This window comes from Marmota monax, unplaced genomic scaffold (genome assembly GCF_021218885.2).
Source record: "Marmota monax isolate L192 unplaced genomic scaffold, Marmota_monax_Labrador192_F-V1.1 WCK01_AAM20220418_F8-fsc00014, whole genome shotgun sequence".
Classification (NCBI taxonomy): domain Eukaryota; kingdom Metazoa; phylum Chordata; class Mammalia; order Rodentia; family Sciuridae; genus Marmota; species Marmota monax.
In genome coordinates this window covers 34704452-34721458 of record NW_026695222.1, presented here as the reverse complement: position 1 = coordinate 34721458, position 17007 = coordinate 34704452, and the positions used below count along the sequence as shown (strand labels likewise).

The 17007-nt window shown below is 44.3% G+C and overlaps 2 protein-coding genes across 2 annotated transcripts; one reads left to right on the top strand and one right to left on the bottom strand.

The window, feature by feature from the left end:
• The first annotated feature begins 1838 nt into the window (after window positions 1-1838).
• Wfdc11 (WAP four-disulfide core domain 11) lies at window positions 1839-3660 on the top strand. Its single transcript, XM_046433091.1, has 4 exons — window positions 1839-1870; window positions 1997-2142; window positions 3021-3160; window positions 3640-3660. Exons 1-4 carry the CDS (start codon window positions 1839-1841, stop codon window positions 3658-3660), a joined length of 339 nt encoding a protein of 112 aa, XP_046289047.1.
• A 5085-nt stretch (window positions 3661-8745) lies between these two features.
• On the bottom strand, window positions 8746-10277 carry Wfdc10b (WAP four-disulfide core domain 10B). Its single transcript, XM_058575461.1, has 2 exons — window positions 10067-10277; window positions 8746-9177 (listed from the first exon to the last, which is right to left on the bottom strand). Exons 1-2 carry the CDS (start codon window positions 10179-10181, stop codon window positions 9029-9031), a joined length of 264 nt encoding a protein of 87 aa, XP_058431444.1. The 5' UTR covers window positions 10182-10277; the 3' UTR covers window positions 8746-9028.
• Between the last annotated feature and the right edge of the window lie 6730 nt (window positions 10278-17007).

The following is a 17007-nucleotide window of genomic DNA, read 5'->3' as shown; positions in this document are numbered from 1 at the left end:
GTGGCAGACTTTTTTTCATTTCTTGTAAAGAAGTTAATAGAGTATCTTAAAATTAATGGCATCTAAATTTTACCAAGTTTTGTATGTTCTCTTCTACATAGCATTTCTGCATCTCAAGTGTGTGGGTTTATGTATGTGCATGAGTGTACCATTGAACTAAGCAACTAATCATTCTCTATATTCTTCATTTCCATTCAATGAATGATTTGTATAATGGGAAAAAAAAAAGAAAATATAAGGAAAATTATTGGGTCATTGGCCCCAGGCAGTAATTTTTTGGTTAGGAGCCCAGATACACAGATAAAAATAACAGAAATTGACAAATACCATATCAAACCAAAAAGTTTCTGCACAGCAAAGGAGCAATCAACACAACGAAGAGATAACCTACAGAACGGGAGAAAATATTTACAAACTATATACCTAAGCAACCAAGAAAATCTCAACAGCAAAACAAACAAACAAAAATAACCCAGTTTTAAAAGAGGTTAAAATATGAATAGACATATCTTAAAAGAAGATATAAAAATGGCCAAGAGATGTATGAAAAACTGCTCAACATCACTAATCACTAAGGAAACTGAAATAAAAACCATGGTAAGATACCATCATATCCCAGGGAGAGTGGCTATTATCAAAAAGACAAAGTAAAAATAACGATCTAGTGAATATGTTGACAAAGAGGAAATGTACACACTGTTGGTGCAAATGTAAATTAGTAGAGCAATGATAGAGAACAGTATGGAGGTTCCTGAAAAAACTAGAAACAAAACTATGATACAATCTGCAATCCCACCCCTGGGTACATCCCCAAAGAAAGTGAAATCAGTATGTTGGAAGGACACCTGCATTTCCATGTTTGTTGCAGTATTATTCACAATATTCAAAATAAAAGTCCTGGCAGTTGAATGGATAAAGAAAACATTTTATATATATTTACGTATATATGTAAGCTATGAAGATGATGTTTCCCAGATATATATATATATATATATATATATATATATATATATCTCCAGTGGAATACTATTAGCCATCAAATGCATGAAATCCTGTCATTTGGACTTGGAGGACATTATGTTATGTGAAATAAGTGAGGGACAGATAGACAAACACCTCACAATCTTACTCATAAGTGAAATCCCAAGAGTTGATACCATCGAGGTTGAGAGTAGAACAGTGTTTAGCAGACGCCGAGGAGAAGGGAAAGGAGTCGAGATGGGGAGAGGTTGGTCAGTGGGTACAAAATGGTTGTTTGAGGAGAAGGAAGGGGGCTGGTGTTCTTGGACCCAGCAGGGTGCATACAATGAACAATAATTCATTACATATCTCAAAATAGAAGAGAGGGATCTGAATGCACTCACTATAAAGAAATGGAGGTCTGAGGTGATGGATATGCTGATTACTAGAGTTGATGATTATCCAGTGGGTTCATGAATCAAACGTATCTTGTACCTCATGACTACGTACAACTCTGTGTCCATAAAAGTAAAAAGATACACTGAAGAAAGGTTAAATAAAAACAAGAGGGAATTCACCAGACTACACTGCCTTACAAGAAGTGTCAAAGGGAGTCTTTAAGTTGAAATGAAAAAAAAAATATACATGTGATTTCCATTTTATAAAACGATTCATATACCTATCTATGCACATATATACAATGAAATACCATATGCCCAAACAGTAAGTTACTAGAAACATCTCACTTTCTTTTTTGTGCGTTTTATATTTTAAGTATTTTGTAAGACGAGTCTGAATTATCTTTTAATCAAGGGAAGGCAACACATTTAAAAAATATTTTACTCAGGAAAAAGGAAAGCATGCTGTGAGATGAAAAGATGGCGTGGGGCAAAGGCGGCTCTCCACTAAGGTGTGAGTCTGTGGTGGGTGGTAGAGGGCGAGGGAGGACACCCAGAAGATAAAGTGTGAAGAAAGTCTATGAGCACTTTCTCTTTACCCACCCTTTACCTCCCTCTCTTTACCGCTTGATCTCTAGCATCAACTGGGAAGGAAAAAAAATCTCCCTCGCAGCATATTCTGCTCACGTGGTCAGCATCATGAAGTCCCGGATACCCCTGTACTTGACATTCCTCTGTGTGGAGCTGCTGTCCGTGCTGGGAGAAATGAAGTCAAAACATGATGGTAGGTGGTGAGACTGCATTGGGAACAGAAGGAGAGGGCAGTGCTCATTCCTGAGCAAGTGAAGGGGCATCACGTCTGGTGGATCTGACTCAGGACCCACTTCCCAGAATCACCCGCTGGAGAATCACTTTTATACGCACAGAGATCCAAGACATTCCCAAGCTGAGGTCCTTTGGTGTCCCCTCTTCCCACCTTGAAAATAGCAATGAGCATCTTTCAACATTATACAAATTCTGTAAGCTCTGGAGATGATGATTCCCAACGTCTTTGAGTTTGGGTGACGATACCTAGCTGTTCTACTTTCCATAGTTCCATAAGCTCTTGCCCTAATATGTTCACTCTGATGAGGACCAAATGGGCATGTAATGTACACACACCTTTCAGAATGTGACAAGATGGCAAAAAGGCACGAGAATAAAATGAAATCACTGGAGAGACTAAGAAAATTTACCAAGAGAGATAAGAATTTGGAGAGAGACCGAGTTCTGAAAGGCAGAGTCAGCAAGGAAGAGAAGGAGGGAGAAAGTCGGGTCTCTGCTCTGCCGGCCAGACCCTGAAATCTCCTGTTAAGTTAGCACAGATTTCACGGGAGGAGGCATGAATGCTGGGGTTTGCGGAGTCTGGTCTCCAGGCGGCTCAAAGAGGGCCCAGGACCTGCAACACTGGTGGGACCTGGGGGAGGGGACAACGTGGTCCATGAAGAGGCAGCTCTGAGTGGGAGCTGAGGAGGCTCAGAAAGGGAATTTTCTTTTTAGGCAGATAGATACCTTGCTGGGGGCTGGGGGCAAAGATTCTAGAAGGAGCAGTGTATGGAGGGTTTCTTCTCCTAGGTCTGGCAATGACACAGCCTTACCCACCTCTTTAAGTTCCACTTTCAGGAGATGACCTGCTGGTCGAGGAGTGCTCAGGAGAGCCAAACATAGTAGACTGTGCCCAGAAGTGCTCAAGGACCTTCAAATGTGCACAAAAAAACCACGTGTGCTGCTGGACCTACTGTGGTAACATCTGCTGGGAAAAAGTGAGTTGGGAGATGCGTGGCTGGGTCTGTGCCTTCACCCACGACCGCCCTCTCTTCAGAGCCCATGATTCCCAAACAGATGACTAGAGTTTCCCAAACCCAAGACACAAAAATAGTAGGAGACAAAAGTCCCCGAAACCTGGAAAGCAGTTCACTGGCAAATACAAAGTGTGAAGAAAGAGCTGAGAGGCCACAGCCTCTTTCCTTATATAATCAATGTCTGTGCAGGGCTCTTCCGCTTTGCTAGTCCAGCTTTCTGACCGCTGCCTCCGCAGTCAGACTTCCTGTGGGCCCCTTGGGCTTAGCCAGGCCCAAAGGTCCCTACCCTTCACCTGGTCCAGGGTGGACAGTTTCTGTTGTTACATTAAGATATTCCTGCCTGTCGGCTGGCAGGTGTGGGCACAGTCAAGCCTGGGGATTAATGCTTGTTTCTCAGAGTTTCTTGGCTTCTGTCTAAATTTTTTCTCTTTCTCTTACAGGAAAACCTTGAAAACCCGTGAGAATCTGGACTTCCCACTGGCCCACCACCTATGTCCACTGGGAGATGTTTAAGAGAACCCAGGGCAGTGTTGTGGGACCGTGGGACTGCTGAGCTCTTCTTACTGAGAAGTGAGCCGGAGGAAACCTTTGATAAATATACACATTTACCAAGAGTGGGGATTTTTTTTCCTTCCCCCTTCATCCTACTATCTCTGACTACCTTTATTATAATCCCCAAAATTGTTTCCACCCCACAATGTACATAAGCTTACAATTTTTTTGCCACCCCATTTAATAATCTTAGAACTGATAAACGAATCTCCTGGGCTTCTTAGAATAAAAGTTTATTTCTCACTTGCCATTTCAACATGGGGAATTGGCAAGCAGGCCTTTCATTGAGTTTTTTGGAGAGCAGGTCTCTGGTAAATGCTTCATGGAGGTTTGTGTTAACAGTTCTGAAACAACTTTACATGTAAACAAGATCAAACAAGCAAGTAAATAACTGGGAGATAATAAGAGTCAGGTTTCTAACTGTTGGTAAAAATAAATTATAAACAAGTCTACGTCAGACTTGCCTCAGTGCTAAACCAGCCTGGGTGGAATCAGGCTCTGTGCTGTTCCTGGAAGCCCCAGTCACTAGGCCAGCACCTGTGGACCTTGCCTCCAGGCCCCCCAAGCAGAGGCAGCCCCTAGGCTCACCTGGTGTGCCCAGATAGCTCCCATGGCTAGGCCAGTGCACTCCACCGAGCCTCCGGGCCCATCCTATTTTTACAAGATTTAACCAGTCGTCCACAATGTGGTCAGACAGTGGTGCACCACCACCAAAAGCCAATCGAGAACATGGACGCCTTCTTTCTCTACAATAACGTCACGGGCTGCTTCACATCCTCTTACTGTTGTGGTAACACCGTTCTTCTTAAGTTCCCCTATGAATTTGTGTAAGGTCGTCTTGCTTGGACTGGTGTCATAAGGAATCTCGTGTTCCAGTACGTGACTTCCACAGGAGCAGGGCAGTTCATCTGAGCCTTGTTAATTAGTTAAAAAAAAAAATACTCAATGAAAGATTTTTTAAAACCTTCTGAATACAGAAATGATGCAAAGTAACTGAAGTCTACTTCAACAGACTCCTCTAGATATCCCCAGAGCTTTGAGTCTGAAGTTGGGAGGAATGGGGAATGAGAAGAACTACCAACAGGAAGCAGCAATTCTTTAATCCAGGAATACTCAGGCCATAGAAAGGAAGGTACCAAGGCCTACTCTGCCCAGGTCAGAACTCTTATAAGGTGCCCTGTGGATTTCAATTCAATGTTTCTGTGTCCAGGTCAACACGACATGGGGGCTTCTTGGTGGAGTAGAAATGAATTTCTGCGGTTCACGTGTCTGCATAGAGGTAGCGCTGTGCCTGCGGGACTCTCCACTCTTCTGAAACTCCAGAAACATGTGACCAAGAGCACCACAGAGTGAGGAATAGCCTACTCCTACAGCAGGTCCCAAAGGCAGAGCAGTGTGGCTGCAGAGAGCAGGTGGGGGTGGTCATCTTGGGTGGTAGCAATGCAGGTGGCATCGATGTCACCAGACTACCATGTAGTGAATAGAATCCTTGAATCAACATGTTAAGGGGCAACCTTACCCAGCAAAACCAATTCAGAATGATTTCAGAAATCAGAAGTTTAATGCACTATGACTTAGAGTCTGGCTTCCCCATTTTACCACCCCTCTCTGAAGATTTTCAAGAAGAGAATTCTTCCCAAAACAGTGGATATGTTAACTGATGGGTATTCTTTTAAAAATATTTTTTTTGGTTGTAGATAGATCCAATACTTTTATTTTATTTATTTATTTTTATGTGATGCTGAGGATCAAACCCAGTGCCTCACACATGCTAGGCAAGCACTCTGCCACTGAGCCACCACCCCAGATCAGATGGGTATACTTTTTAAAAATGTAACTTTACAGTTTCAGAGTTAGGAACAACTTCATCTGGAGAGAAGATTGTTCTTGAATGCCACGTGTAGTATATATTCTAATGGTATTTTGTCTATACGCTTTTCTTTTTACCATTATTTTTATTTGTTCTCCTTAGCTGTACATGACAGCAGAATGCATTTCAATTCATTGTACACAAATGGAGCACAACATTTCAATTCTTTGGTTATTCAGAAACGTGTGACCAAGAACGTCATTCATTCAATCAATCATATATGTACCTGGGGTAGTGATGTCCATCTCATTCCACCATCTTTCCTACCCGATAACCTCTCACCACCCTCCCCTTTGCCCAATCCAAAGTTCCTCCATTCTTCCTATGCCCCATCCCCATCATAGATCAGCATCCACTAATCAGAGAAAATATTTGGCCTTTAGTTTTTGGGGATTGGCTAACTTCACTTAGCATAATATTCTACAACTCCATCCATTTTCCCGCAAATGCCATAATTTTATTCTCGTTTAATGCTAAGTAATAGTCCATTGTGTATATACCACAGTTTTTTTTATCCATTCATCTATTGATGGGCATCTAGGTTGATTCCACAGTTTAGCTATTGTGAATTCAGCTGCTATAGTATGCTGATTTTAAGTTCTTTGGGTGTAGACCAAGGAGTGGGATAGCTGGGTCAAGTGGTTCCGTTTCAAGTTTTCTGTGGAATCTCCATACTGCTTTCCAAAGTGGTTGTACCAATTTGCAGTCCCACCAGCAATATATGAGTGTATCTTTTTTCCCACATCCTCACCAACACTTATTATTGCTTGTATTCTTGGTAACTGCCATTCTGACTGTGGCGAAATGGAATCTTAGAGTAGTTTTGATTTGCATTTCTCTAATTACTAAAGATGTTGAACAGTTTTTTATATATTTGTTGATTGCTTATATATCTTCTTCTCACAAGTGTCTGTTCAGTTCCTTAGTTCATAATTGATTGGGTAGTTTGTTTTTTTTGGTATCATCTTTTCAGTTCTTTATATATCCTGGAGATTAGTGCTGTATCTGATGTGTGTGGTAAAAATTTGCTCCTATACTGTAGGCTCTCTCTTCACCTCAATGATTGTTTCTTTTGCTGAGAAGAAGCTTTTTAGTTTGAATCCATCCCATTTATTTATTTATTTATTTTTGAGAGAGAGAGAGAATTTTTTAATATTTATTTTTCAGTTTTTGGTGGACACAACATCTTTATTTTATTTTTATGTGGTGCTGAGGATTGAACCCAGCGCCCGTGCATGCCAGGAGAGCGCATTACCACTTGAGCCACATCCCCAGCCCTAGAGGTTTAATCTCATTGTGTTCCATATGGATTTCCCCTTTTCCCAGCACCATTTGTTGAAGAGGCTCTCCTTCCTCCAATGTAGGCTTTTGTCTGATGCACTTTTCCCAGTCGTTGGTACTCTGTTCAAGACTAAACCCATCCCTTGCATTTCAAATGACTTACTGTTGTGCATGAATTAGGCAGCCTGGGTTTGGAAGGAGGCAGACTGCTACCAGAGGTAGGAGTAGGACACACCTTGCTGGTGATGGTGTTGGTAACACCCATCTGTGAATTTCAGGTGCAGGTGTGTGAGGAGAAGAAGATCCTTCTAGAATCTTCTCATTTAATCACATAGAGAAAGGAGCAGATCTGGGGCACAGGAAAACAAAAACGCAAAGCCGTGGCAACCCTGGTCTCCAACAGACCCCTCTGGCTCCTCTGCAGGCCGGAACTTGACATCTAGAGACCAGAGCCTGGCAGACTCCCATTGGCTTCCTCCTCTGCCTCCACGAGATTCTGGTCTCCAGGAGTCCTACGTCCTCGCTCCCATGCCCTACTTAACCTGGGGACACACAGATGCTTCCACCTGAGGCAGAGCACAGCCATGACCAGGAAGGAGTGACTCCTTCCACAACCAGCACCTGGGTACAGCCTCTGGGTCTCTGGGGCACTGAGGGGTGTCCCGAGGGCTGCCTCCCATACTAGTCAGGTCCATCTCCCTGGTCCTGAGCCAGTGAGAGGGAATGGTCAGCCTAGCACTTCCCTCACCCCTTGGCCTGGAAAGGTGCTTGGAAAGTGAGGCTGTGGGAGGGAGACACAGCAGGTCTTACTGCCCAGCGACTTCAGTGACGTCTGTCTTGGTGGTTGGTCATGCATCTTTGCTGAGGTCCCCTTGTGCAAGAGCAGCCCTTGTCAGAGGTGGAGACGAGCCTGAAATACCTGGGGCCCCGTGAGCTTATGAGGCAGGTCAGGGGCTCTGGTCGGGGGGAGTTTTCCCCCTCTGCCCCTCTACTTTGAGCAGCCCAGCAACCAGCACTGGGCTGGAGCCTCGGGCAGCCCAGATGCCCTGGGCAGGGCCGGCCTGCCTGCCTGAGGTCTCTTCACATCTGAGGCCATGCCCCAGGTGGCTGCATGTCACCCAGCCCTGGATCCAGCCCCAGGATCCTTCACAGGAACTGTGACTTCACCCAGGAGCAGAGACTGTCCCCCAGGGATCGATTTCCACTAACAGTAGGATCCAGGCAAGAGCCCTGGACACCTGTGCCAGCTAACCCTGAACCTCAGCATGGACCACCTCTCCCACCACCTTGGGCTCCTCTGGATCAAAAGAGAACAAGAGCACACAGGAAGGGTTTTGGGGTCAGTAAGGAACATTCAGGAAGCAGAGGGCCTGGAGCCTCAGATCCCAGCCCGAGGTCAGGCTCCGTCACAGGAGTGGCCGTGTAGGTGGGGGCGGGTACTGTGAGGAGAGGTTGCTGCAGGCCCTCCTGCGCGGCCTCCTGTCTCAGAGGACGCGTGGAAGTGAGCAGAAAGGCCGTCCAGACCAGACGTCCTCTCTAGGCACCGCGTAGCCCCTCAGTCTCTGAGTCTCCGGGACTCACTGTCCTCATTGGAAAGAAACCCTGATCTGAACTTGAGAAGGAGATGGGGGGAGTGGGGCCGGGATGGGCCAGGAAAGCCGCTTGGGGCCCTCCCAGGCCCAGGCTCTCCCTCCACCTCTGATGCTTCACCGGGTCCTCTGGCTCCAGGTGAGCCGTGTTCTCCTTAGCACTGGGGGAGCTGCACGTGAGCAGTCTGCCCACCGGGAGAAGGGGTTCAGTGGGCAGAGCAGCAGGAGCGGAGCCTCCTGGGCCCAGTGGGGTGTGTGGCAAAGGGACAGAGCAGAGAGCACGACCAGGAGGAGAGTGGAGCCCTGGGCCAGGGGAGGCGGGGTGCTGCCGGTCGCCTGGGGTTCTGGGTGCACATCGCTGTGGGAGTAAGAGGCCAGGTGCCATTCCAGTTTATTTGACAGGGACCAGGGGTTCAGACCTGGGGAGGTGGCTCTGTGGTTGATGGTCTTGTGCTGGGATTAGAGGTCCTCAGGCTTCGGGGGACTCAGTCTCTGCGAGGAGGGATGGGGGGCAGGAAGCAAGCCCCCCGCCCCTGCTCACAGGATGCTCAGGCAAACGCTCCCACAGAAGGTCAAGCAGCACGTGCTGTTTACTTGACAGTTTTGGAAATAGGAACAGCGGAGGCTGCAGCGCTCAGCACTGGGCCACTGCTTACAGGCCGCGGCTTCCGGAGTCCACGGGGACGCTGAAAAGAAACAGGAGCCGCTGGGTGGGGGCAGCTGCCTAGAGAGCCTCCTTCTCCAGCTTCAACTCTCCAGGAATCTGAGACCCAGCACCCGTCCACCACGCTCCTGCACTTTCCTGGGAACTCCCCTGTGCCCTCACCAGACCCTGGGAATCAGCAGTGTCCTAAATCCTCACCCTTCCCTGACACCCCACCTCCCCTGAAGACATCAGTGGCTGGTCGGCCTGGGTCCCTGCACACACATCCACCAAAGACCTGTCCCCCACAGACACGGCCGTGGTGAAGTCACCCCCATGGAGTCTACACTCTGGCCCTGGGACCTCAGAGAAGCCTAGACATCTCCCAAGCCTCCCCACCCTGCAGGATTTGCAGATGCAGAGGGGAGGCTGAGCCTGCCTGTTGCCCCTCTCTCCCCTCTTCAGGGTCATTCTCCAGCACCTGCTCCTCCAGTGGCTCGCCTGACACTGCCACCCTTCTGTTCCCTTGGATGGTAACTTCACCTTGGCTCTGTCTTCCTATCTTCCCACCCAGTGTCTTTCTCTCCACACCTACACCGTTTCTCCACCACCTCCAGCCCCTGAGTACCTCTGCGTGTCCCCACAGATGTGCACAGGTCAAAGAATCATGTCCTGTTGGCCCCTTAGACTTTCCCCTCAGCATGTACCATTTGTTCCTGATCTTTGGAATGGAGGGGGAAGGAGAGGTGCAGGGCCTTCCTCCACCATCACTATTCCCAGGTTGGGTCACAGGCTGGACGCCAGGCGTTGGAACAGCCCAGAGCCTCCACAGTGCTGCAGTCCATGCTGGGTGTGCAGAGAGGTACCGTGCCCAGGTCCTCCAAGATGGGTCCCTCTTGTCCCTCCCGTGTACCCACACAGCCGTCACCTACCTGGGGCCCACTTACGTCCACGGTACCCTCCCTGGGCCTCCAGCGGCAGCAGCAGCACACAGAGGAGCAGGGGGAGCCTCAGAGCCGGGGGTGGCATGACTCTGACCAGAGCCATGAGTCCGAGTCCAGCCAGGATGGCACAGCCTTCCCCAGGGAGCTGTGAGGAGAAGGATCCCCAGGACAGACTGACTCAGTTCCTGGTTGTCTCTGCTGGCCAAGCCAGGAGAGCGCAAGGCGTCCTGTCCTCCTCTTGTCTGCCCCTCGCCCTGTCCTATTGTGTGCAGCTGGGCTCCTGCAGGATGACGCCTCCTCTCTAATAATACACGGCTGAGGCAAAACCAAACATTTTCTCTTTTGTGATACCCATGTTTTGGAACACACTGCTGTAGGGCACTGGAGATCCAGTTCAAAGGAAGCTCTTGGTCCCTGCCTAGCTATTATCATTGGCCCCAGAGGCTAACTCCGTGGGGACATCCATGTGTAGAAGAACACTAGGTTGCTGATTCATCTCTTTAACAAACTCCCAAGGCCTTGGACAAGTCCTGTCTCTGACTCACAAAAGCAATGAAAGACTCAAATGAAAGTATTCACTGAAATGATGCTTTTTAAATTCCTATGCACAGGACAATGCCCTTGCTGCTATGTACTGCAGCATGGGTCAGATTCTATTCCTGGTTCTATAAGATCATAACATAGCAGAAGAAAAAGGAGATTAAATAAACACAATGCAACATGACAAGGACTACAGATGGAGAGAAGAAGGTATCATGGAAGCCCAGCAACTGGGAGGAATCATTGAAGAATTCCCAAAAGAATTATCCTTTAATGTGAAACCTTAGGGAGGAGTAGAAGGCAATCTTCATCTTTCAATAACAACATTTTAGAGAGTCGGCAGAAGGAGATGTATAGGAGCAGAGTTTTTATTATTCATATTTAAAATGTATCCATTTCAGAGCACAAAATGACAATTCGTTCTCTCATGCCCATTAAGAGATGTTCCTCATACACATCAACAGAGATGGGGGTAAACATTTTGTTCTTTACAGACTATTACATTATGTCAGTACTAGTACTAGATCTGATTTTACATTCTAAGTTGATCGATATGTAGACAATCTTTATTAGAGCTTTATAGTTATACATGATCATTGGGTTCATTCCAACAAAATTATACATCATGAAATTCGACTTCAGTTCACAAGCCTCTCTTTTCCCCCTGTCACCCCCCCTCGCGTTTCCCCACCCTAATCTCCTTCCTCTGCTCTTCTAGACTTCCTTTCAGGATCAGACTGTTTATATTCTTTTGAAGCTAAATTGGCATGAGTTCAAACTAGATTCAAGTTTGAGAAGGTAATTGTAATCCAAATAGTAACTGCTAAAAAATTTACTTTAAAATTTACAAAAAGAGAAATAAAGAGGAAGTCAAAATAATACACTGGAAAGAAAAGTCAAATAGACATAAAAAAGGCAGTATTGGATCCATTAAGGAATAAAAAGAGAGCAACAATAAATAGTCAAAGTTAAATCCTTCCTTATAGTAATCACTTTAAATGTAAATGAATTAAACTCACCAATTAAAACACAGAGGTCAACAGAATGGATTTTAAACATGAATCAACTATATGCTGTCTAAAAGAAATTTACTTTAGCTCCAAAGACAAATAAGTTGAAAAATCAAAGTATGGAAAAATGTATTCTACACAAAGGATAACAAAAAAAGCAGCTATTCTAATATTGGGAAAAATATACTTTAATTTGGAGAATTAATGTGGAATGTGTTACAAGAGAAAAAAAGGTGATGTGAAAAAAGATTGATAAAAAACCAATTCATCCACAGACATAACATTATAAATATAATACATGCCAAACTTGAACACATATGAAGTCAACTGCTATCTATCCCCAAAGGTCTATGTGGTAAAGACTTGGTCCCCAGTATGGTGCTATTGGGGCCTGTATACTACCAAAATCAACATACACTTTCAATGCAATCCCCATCACAATGGGGTCCATCACAGGTACGGGCACTGACTTCCTCAACAAGACCCTTAAAGCTCAAGATATAGACCAAGTATATATAAGTAGGATGCCATCAAATTATAAGGTTTCTACACATAAAAGGAAGTGACTAAGAGAGTGAAGAAAGAGCCTGCAGAATGAGAAAAAATATTTGCCAGCCGCCCCTCTGACAGGGGATTAATATCCAGAATATATAAAGAACCCAAAAAACCAAATAACCCAATCAATAAATATGCCAAAGAACTAAACAGAAATTTCTCAAAAAGAAGAAACAGAACCAGGCACAGTGGCACATACCTGCAATCCCAATGAAGTGGGAGGCTGAGGCAGGAGGATTGCAAATTCAAGTCATGCTGGTAGCAGGCCCGCCCTGGCCCCTGGGGAGTCAACCCCCAGTTCTTTGTTATGCATGTCAATGTGGCCAGCTCACAAGGCCGTGACGCGGGCTTGCGGTTCCCTGTTTATCTGCCTCGCGCATATGTGTCTCTCGGGAACATCTTGACCTGTTCCAGCCTCCTGATAGGGGACGGTGACGTGACGGTAACCCAAGGACGCAGTTATTACTCTTCCCTCCTCACTTTTGAGTGATTTCCCGCAGCTGTTAAAAAGATATATAAGGGGAACAAATTTGGCAATAAAGCGCGCACACGCTCCCTCCTGGATGAAGAACCTTGGTGTCCTGTGTATTTTTAACCCCGCTGTCCCTCGCCGGACTCGGCTCTGTTAGCCGGACGCGGCAAAGTCAGCCTCAACAACTAAGTGTGGCCCTACCAACTTAGTGAGACCTTGTCACAAAATAAAAGGGTTGGGGATGGAGCTCATTAGTAAAGCACCTCTGGGTTCGATCCCTAGTACAAAAAAATGAAGAAGGAGGAGGAGGAGAAGCAAAAAAATGAAGAAGAAGGAGAAGGAGGAGGAGGAGAAGGACAAAGAGGAGGAAGAGGAGAAATACAAATGGCCAACCAGCATATGAGAACATGTTTAACATCTCTAGCAGTCAGGGAAGTGCAAATCAAAACTACACTAAGATTTCACCTCACCTCAGTTCAAATGGCAAATATCAAGGACATGAACAATAATAAATGCTGGTGAGGATATGGGGAAAGTATACTTATACATTGTTGGTGGGACTGCAAATTAGTAGAACCAGTATGGAAAACAGTGTGGAGACTCCTTAGAAACCTGGGAATGGAACCACCATGTGACCCAGTTATCCCACTCCTTGGTATTTTTCCAAAAGAATTCAAATCAGCATATTATAGTTATACAGCCACTTCAATGTTTATAGCAGCACAATTCACAATAGCCAAGTTATGGAATCAACCCAGATGCCCATCAATAGATGAGTGGATCAAGAAACTGTGGTCTATACACACATATTCTGGATATTAATCCCCTGTCAGAGGGGCGGCTGGCAAATATTTTTTCTCAGTTTTACTCAGCCATAAAGAAGAATGAAATGATGATATCTGTTCATAAATGGATGGAAATGGAGAAGATCAAGCTAAGTGAACTAAGCCAGACTCAGAAAATTAAGAATCGAATGTTTACCTCTCACATGTGGAAGATACAGCAAAATAAGGGGGAAAAGGTGGCAGAGGAAGAGATTGGATACCATAAAAAAATAAGGTGGATCAGTAAAGTGAAAGGAGGAGAATGAGAGGGAAGGAGGAAAGAAGGAAAGGGGTGGAAATATGGAATGAATGAACATAGTGCATTATATCCACATACAAGTGTCCCAGAAAGAATCTCACCTGCACGTACACGTAGGAAAGCCAATCAAAAATAAATAAATAAACAGAGGAGTGGAAGGAGAAGAGAGAATGGGGGAGGGAGGAGAGAAGGTAAGGGGAATGGGAATTGAAATAAAATTCCTTGCAGATATTATTTTGTCAAAATGAACCAAAAGATTATGTATAAGTATTTTTTAAAAGGTGGAGCCTAGAAATTCAAAAAGACTCCAATAAATAGAAAGACATCCCATAATCTAGATTGGAAGATTTGAAATTATTAAGATGGTAATACAATGCAATGTCATCCTAATCAAAATACTGAATTCTTTCTTTCTTTCTTCCTTTCTTTCTCTCTCTCTCTCTCTCTCTCTCTCTCTCTCTCTCTCTCTCTCTCTCTCTCTCTCTCTCTCTCTCTCTCTCTTTCTTCATTTCAGAAATGGAAAAGCTCATCTTCAGATTAATGTAGACCTGCAAGAGGCCCCAAATAGCCAAAACAATCTTGGAAAAGGACAAAGTTTCAGGACTCCTACTTCCTGATTTCAAAACTTCCGACCAAGATTCAGTAATCAGAACAGTATGGTTCTGACATAAGAGCAGACATACAGACTGACAGAACAAAATTGAGAGTCCTGAAATAAACCCATACCGCTGTAGCCACTTGATTTCCACAGGGCGATAAGACCCTTCAATGGAGAAAACAGTCCCTTTATCTAATGGTGCTGGGACAATAAATATTCACATGCAAAGAAATGAAACTGGACCCATCTCCTACCATATGCAAAAATTAACTCAAAATGAATCAATGATTTAAATATAGGAACTGTGGAATACGTAGAAGAAAAACATCAATTGATCTTCATTATCTTGTATTGAGCAATGAGTGGATCATTAGAAATTATACAAGTGGGTAAGGTGATGCACACCTGTAATCCCAGCAACCTAGGAGGGTAACGCAGGAGGATCACAAGTTCAAGGTCAGTTGGGCAATTTAGTAAATCCTTCAACAACTTAGCCTGACCCTGTCTCAAAATAAAAAGAACTGGGGATATAGCTCAGTGGTCAAGCATCCCTGGGTTCAATCCTCAGTACCCAAAAATAAATAAATAAAGGAATAGGAAAAGAGGGAGGGAAGAGGAGAGGGAAAGAGAAAATACTGTAGATTAAAGTGGAACAAATTATATTCCATGTATGTATGACTATGTCAAAATAAACCCCAATGTTATATATGACCGTAATGCACTAATAAAAATATTTTTTAAAGAAAAATAAATAAAAATTTAAAAATAAATGGTGCCAAAAACAGCAACAAAAGAAAAAATCGATAAACTGAACTTTGCTAAAGTTAAAATCTTTTTCCGATAACTCTTAATAACATGACTACATTAGGTAAATTATATATTTTGAGATATTTGTAGCCTTTTGAGTCTGTGGTCACCAGGTCAGTCTTTATGCAAACATAATGAAGGAAAGAAAACTGGGAGAAAAAAGTTTAAAATTTTTGTATATCAGAATGACTTGTCCAAGAAACGAAAGAACAACCTATAATACTGAAAAATCATATATCTCATAAGGGTATCTGTAATAGCTAAAGAACTCTTTCAATTTAAGAATAAGAAAACTCAATCACCAAATGGGCAGAAGATTCAAATAGAAATTTCTCCAAAGATATTTTTTTAAAAGGCCAGCAAACACAGGAAAATATGCACAACATCTGTTATAGTTTGGATGGGAGGTGTCCCCCAAAAGCTCATGTGTGAGAAAAGGCAAGAAAATTTAGAGGAGAAATGATTGGGTTACGGGAGCCTTAATCCACTCTTCAAGTTAATCCCCTGATGGAGATTAACTAAGTGGTAACTGAAGGTGGGTAAGGTGTGGCCGGAAGAGGCGGGCATTGGGAAGTGGCTTTGGAACACATTTTTTTGTATCTGGCAAGTAGAGTCTCTCTCTGCTTTTTGATCATCATGTGAACCACGTTCCTGTGCCACACTCTTCTGCCATGATGTTCTGCCTCTCCTTGAGCCCCCAGGAGTGGAGCTCGCCTTCTATGGACTGGGACCTCTGAAACCATGAGCCCTCTAAATAAACTTTTCCTCTCCTAAAATTGTTCTTCTCAGGTCATTAAGTCACAGTAGCAAAAAAGCTGACTAAAACAACATCATTAGTTATGAGAGAAGAGCAAGCAAACCACAGTGAGATGCCATTTAGATGACTACAATTTTTTCAAAAAGAAAAAAGTGTGTAGGGAAATTGGAAGTCTCGTGAATTTCTGAAAGAAATTTTAAGTGATTCAGCTGATTTGAAAGGCTTGGAATCCTCAAAAAGTTGAACATTAAATTAACTGATGATCCAAGTTTGCTGGATATTTACCCAGAAGGTTTAAAACAAGTACTCAAAACAATACGTGTACATAAATGTCGCGTCCGGCCAAGGGAGCCGAGTCCGGCGAGGGACGGCGAGGTTAAAAGACACACAGGACACCAAGGTTTTTCATCCAGGAGTCAATAATCTTTATTGCTAACACACCTTTTTTATACCCCAAGCAGCAGAAGTGGAAAACTACCCAAAAGCAGGAGGGAGGGGGGAGAAATTTAGTTTTAACATTTATTATTGTTAGGTACCGAAACCTCCCTTAACAATAAGTCCATCAGACCAGAAAAGGTCAAGGCATTCCCGTGGGATACATATGTCTCAGACGGATAAGTAGGAACAGAAAAACCGCAAGTTCGCCATGGCCTTGTGAGCTGGCCACACTGGCATGCAGAACAAACTAGTGGAGGTAGGGCTCCAGGGGCCAGGGTGGACCTGCTGCCAACACATAAATGTTAATAACTGCTCTATTTGCAATCAGCAAAGGGTGGTAATAGCTGAAATGTCTATAAATAGATGAGCGGATAAGCAAATCGTAAGACACATATACAATGGAATGTTATTTAGCCATAAAACTGTACCGATTGTGGTACATGGTAAATGAACCTCAAAGACTACAGGAATAAGACTTCTCATTTGTTTTGGCAAACACTCAAAAGCATGATGATGCATTCTATCAGTGAGGCCGTGGGAAACATGCTTCCACTGTTAGTGGCGTAACAATGGTCCACTTGATGCTTTGAATACAGCCCTTGCTTCTCTAAAATTGACATCTTTTTTCCTCTTCCTGACCTGCTCCTCCTGACGTGCTCCTCCCTGATC

What these genes read in the sequence shown, in the direction of transcription:
- Wfdc11 (XM_046433091.1), top strand. Translation starts at nt 1,839, where the DNA reads ATGGCGTGGGGCAAAGGCGGCTCTCCACTAAG. An exon ending in AAAGGCGGCTCTCCACTAAG is followed by an intron (nt 1,871 to 1,996) that starts GTGTGAGTCTGT and finishes CTTGATCTCTAG; the next exon opens with CATCAACTGGGAAGGAAAAA. An exon ending in AATGAAGTCAAAACATGATG is followed by an intron (nt 2,143 to 3,020) that starts GTAGGTGGTGAG and finishes TTCCACTTTCAG; the next exon opens with GAGATGACCTGCTGGTCGAG.
- Wfdc10b (XM_058575461.1), bottom strand. Translation starts at nt 10,181, where the DNA reads ATGGCTCTGGTCAGAGTCATGCCACCCCCGGCTCTGAGGCTCCCCCTG. An exon ending in TGGACGTAAGTGGGCCCCAG is followed by an intron (nt 9,178 to 10,066) that starts GTAGGTGACGGC and finishes GTTTCTTTTCAG; the next exon opens with CGTCCCCGTGGACTCCGGAA.